Below are 4,494 nucleotides of genomic sequence, written 5' to 3' on the forward strand. Positions count from 1 at the left end.
TATAGGCCTGAATTTACTCTCCCCTTTAAACTGGATGGACGATAGAGCAGATGATCTCTGGCTCACCTCCTAGACTGAATGATTTGAGTCTTTAAAAACACACTTGCAGAGAAGAACCTGATGAATTCAATTATACTGTGGCTTTTCTTGGATCCATCTAACATACCAAACACAAACTTAGGCTCTTGGGACTTATACTGGAAATTACTTAGTTTTTAAGACCTTTCAACTTTTGATTTGCACGTGTACCCTGTATTTGGTTCTGTTCAGACTAGATGAAAACAAAACAAACAAAAAATCGAGCACAAGGATGTGCTCCTAGCAGCCATGCTTACTGCCCCCTATGGCTGAGTAGCATCCTCTTGTGGAGGGCAAAGGAGACAGTGTGATGAGAGTAGGGATGAAGACTCAGAGACCTCTTTATTCTCTTTCCTGGGCCGGCTGAGGGGAAGAAGTTCTTCCCTGGAAACTCGGGCACAGAGCCGCGGAGCCCCTGGAGCGGGAGACTGGAGTCAAGCATTTAATTTCGCGTACAGTAACTGGCTTCCCTTTATGACATTGTCTTAAATATTGCAGACAGCTTCTCCTCTCCCGTTGACTCACTGAGTTAAAGAGGGAGGATTGAATGACAAGGACAATTTGCTAAACGTAGATAGGAAAATGTGTTTTTAATGTACTAAGAGTTAAAGATATCTCAAAGCCCCAAGCGTGAAGTATAAAATGCACAAACTGACTGCTTCCTTCTAAGGCAGCATCTCTGGCGCCTCCTTCTAACCTGGGTGTGGCCTTTGGTGCTGGGTTAGATTCCAAAAAGGAGAGTTCAGAGATTGGGGTTTGCTCCACCTACCACCAACCTCCAGGAAAGAGGGAGGTGGTAGTAGGCGGAAGCCTAGACCCGGACGCCCTCACTAAGTCTGTGGCAGAGACTAAGGGCGTGGGTTGACTGCGGAGCGCTAAGACTCAAAGCCCGCAGAGGCAAGAACAGGACGTCCCATTCCCCATTCCCCGCCTGACTCTGAGTATCAGGGTCGGGAGAAGGGACAAGGTGACGGAAGCTGCGAGAGAGGGCGGTAGGACCCGGCGGGAGGGTTCTGTGGCCAGGAATGGAACTGGGAGGGAGGAAAAGAGGGAGGGAGAAAGCGTAAGGGAAGGTGCTGTGCGGCCGGCGTCTGCACTCGCCGCACTGCACGAGTTGCAAGGCCAGAACAGGCTGGACCCAGATAGTATAAAAGGAGCCCCACTGGCTCTGAGGCTCTCACACCCAGCTCCCGGGCTGGCGCACGCAGGGTTCCTCCTGCTCCCCCAGACACCCGCCCCCTCCTGGTGTACGGCTCCAGGTGCCCTAGCCCTGTGCGCCCCGTGGCGTGGCTCCCAGCGGCGCTGCTGGAACCCGGGAGGTGGTGACAGCTGCTGCGACGCTCGAGCAGCTGCAGCTCGGGCCCCCGAGTCTCCCCTCTGGTGGCCGCGTCTCCACGGGGCAACTCGCCGGTGTGGCCAGCGGGTGAAAAGGGAGGGAGTGCATAGCTTCGGCGCCTAGCGCCGCTCGACTCGCAGACTTCACAATCCCCAAGTCAGGCGGCGGCCACACAAAGTGGCCCGGCTCTGGGCGGGGGGCCCGGGGCGGGGATGCAAGCCCAGGACTCTGTACTGGCATGCAAGCTTAGGTCTGCACAACCAAGAAACTCCTGCGGGAGGAGTCTGCAGATTCCGGAGCGCCCAGGTTAGGAGAAGCTAAGCCTTGAACAATTGGGGTAAGAGGTACCACTTGACCTGAGACCTCTCCTCAAACGATACTTAGCCTTCTCCACTGTTTGCCTCCAGGGAGCCTGAACGGAGCTGGACTGGGTGGGCCAGTGCTTTAATCACCCGGGTGAAGACGGGGCGTGGAGAGGAGCTGGCAGACGCGGTGGCAGCGCCAGGCGCACTGGAAGTGCAGGGGACGCGCCCGCTGACTTGCTGGCCGCGCCTGTAACCTCTCTTTTCGGCTAAGAACATAGGCGGACGAGTTCCTGAGGAGCCCACGGAACTGGCTAAGCAAAGGAGACTAGCCCATGGTCTCCATGATCCTCCCATCCTCTGCTCTTTTCCTCGTCCGCTCCATGCTCAAGAGCTGCGCTCCGCAGCCAGGGCGAGGAGAGCCATGGAGGAGCAGGGAGTTCAGTGCGCCCCGCCGCCTCCTACCTCCTCCCAGACAGGGGTACCTCTTGTCAACCTCTCACACAACTGCAGCGCCGACAGCTACATTTACCAGGACTCCATCGCCATGCCCTGGAAAGTCCTGCTGGCTGCACTACTGGCTCTCATCACCTTGGCCACCACGCTCTCCAACGCCTTTGTGATCGCCACGGTATATCGGACCCGGAAGCTGCACACCCCGGCTAACTACCTGATTGCCTCTCTGGCAGTCACTGACCTGCTGGTATCCATCCTGGTGATGCCCATCAGCACCATGTACACGGTCACTGGACGCTGGACACTAGGCCAGGTGGTCTGTGACTTCTGGCTGTCGTCGGATATCACCTGTTGCACTGCTTCCATTATGCATCTCTGTGTCATCGCCCTGGACCGCTACTGGGCCATCACTGATGCGGTGGAGTATTCCGCTAAAAGGACTCCCAGAAGGGCGGCCATCATGATAACGCTGGTGTGGGTCTTCTCCATCTCTATTTCGCTGCCACCCTTCTTCTGGCGTCAAGCCAAAGCAGAGGAGGAGGTGCTGGACTGTTTGGTGAACACCGACCACGTCCTCTACACAGTCTACTCCACGGTGGGCGCTTTCTATTTACCCACCCTGCTCCTCATCGCCCTCTATGGCCGCATCTATGTGGAAGCCCGCTCTCGGATTTTGAAACAGACACCCAATAAGACCGGCAAGCGCTTGACCCGAGCCCAACTGATAACAGACTCCCCTGGGTCCACGTCCTCGGTCACCTCTATTAACTCTCGGGCTCCCGACGTGCCCAGTGAGTCCGGGTCTCCTGTGTACGTGAACCAAGTCAAAGTGCGAATCTCAGACGCCCTGCTGGAAAAGAAGAAGCTCATGGCCGCTAGGGAGCGCAAAGCCACCAAGACCCTAGGGATCATTTTAGGAGCATTTATTGTGTGTTGGCTGCCCTTCTTCATCATCTCCCTGGTGATGCCCATCTGCAAGGATGCCTGCTGGTTTCACATGGCCATCTTTGACTTCTTCAATTGGCTAGGCTATCTTAACTCCCTCATCAACCCCATCATCTACACTATGTCTAATGAGGACTTCAAACAAGCATTCCATAAACTGATACGCTTTAAGTGTACAGGTTGACTTGCCAATGGCAGTGGGGTCGCCTAGGCGACCTTTGGGGACCAAGTTGGGTCTTTCCACAGGTAGGTCAAATCTTCTTTCCCTGTTACTGGGTAGAAGCAAGGCTCTCTCTCCTGGGCAAGGGCAATGGATCCCGAGAATCCCGGCAGCTCTGAGAGAGCCCTCTGGAAGGGGAACTTCTCAAACAACTGCAAAGCATCCATGCTGAGGTTAACCTCTTCCCCTCAAAGTCCGGGCTCAGCACAGATCCTCGTGCAGCCAATCACACAAAAGGTTGCAACTTTTTAACGCTGATGATGGATGGGGGATCCCTGCCCCGTTTTATATCACGGACATTGTCCTCTAAGCCTTTGGCACTTGTAGGTGTTGTCTGAAGCCTATCTGAGGCAGATCTACATACAGCCTGGCAGTACTTGAACTAGACAATTAATACCCTATGATGTGGGGGAGAACTTTGTGTTACAGTTTATTTTGGAACACTTCCTTTGACACCTGTCAGTCTTCATTGGTTTATTTACATTTGGTTGGAGAAACATGTGGATTTGGTGCTTCAAACACTAAATGTGGCTGGGATGGCACAGAGCAACCTTGAAGGGTTAAAGTGAAATTCTGATGCTAAGATCTCTATTTTTATTACAATCAAAAAAATATATGGGGGTGGTGGGTGGGAACGGGAGATGGGGAGTGTTACACTGAGGATCAACAAACACCTAAGATTGATTGTTTTCTGCAGAGTTCTAATTTTTTAAATTCCTGTTTTGTGATTGTCAAACTACAACTCTAACAACTCAGACAAAACATAACCTGTGCTAGTGCCAAAGTCTGCAGGCTGCGTTGTTTCCTAATCTCATGTACCAGTCATTTTACACAGTAAAATCCCCACCAATGGAGGGTGTGCTGGGTGACTCAGCCCAAACTGCTGCTGTTCGAGGAGTTTGTCAAAGGGATTCGAGTTGTATACAATTCCTTCATAAGAAAGTATCTTTATTCCTTATCCAGTTCCGTGATATACGGAGGAGACTGACGAAATAGATGCTGTTTCTTATACAATTAAGGAATAAAAAGGGGAGATAGGAGGATGTATATTTTTGACTTGTAAAAAATTCTTAAAATGCATGAGACAATTTTTTGATAATCATTTGCACTCTCTCCCATCTGTGATTCCTTTGTGTGCAAATAGATAAAGTAAACAG

General features: G+C 52.2%; 1 protein-coding gene across 1 annotated transcript; it reads left to right on the top strand.

The window, feature by feature from the left end:
* Positions 1-943: 943 nt before the first annotated feature.
* Positions 944-3,925, top strand: Htr1b (5-hydroxytryptamine receptor 1B). The gene is made up of 2 exons (XM_041679684.1): positions 944-1,045; positions 1,822-3,925. The coding sequence occupies exon 2, from the start codon at positions 2,141-2,143 to the stop codon at positions 3,299-3,301; it is 1,161 nt and encodes a 386-aa protein (XP_041535618.1). The 5' UTR covers positions 944-1,045; positions 1,822-2,140; the 3' UTR covers positions 3,302-3,925.
* The last annotated feature ends 569 nt before the right edge of the window (positions 3,926-4,494 follow it).

This window comes from Microtus oregoni, unplaced genomic scaffold, assembly GCF_018167655.1.
Source record: "Microtus oregoni isolate MIOR12 unplaced genomic scaffold, Mior012 000032F_ref0000030, whole genome shotgun sequence".
Taxonomy (NCBI): domain Eukaryota; kingdom Metazoa; phylum Chordata; class Mammalia; order Rodentia; family Cricetidae; genus Microtus; species Microtus oregoni.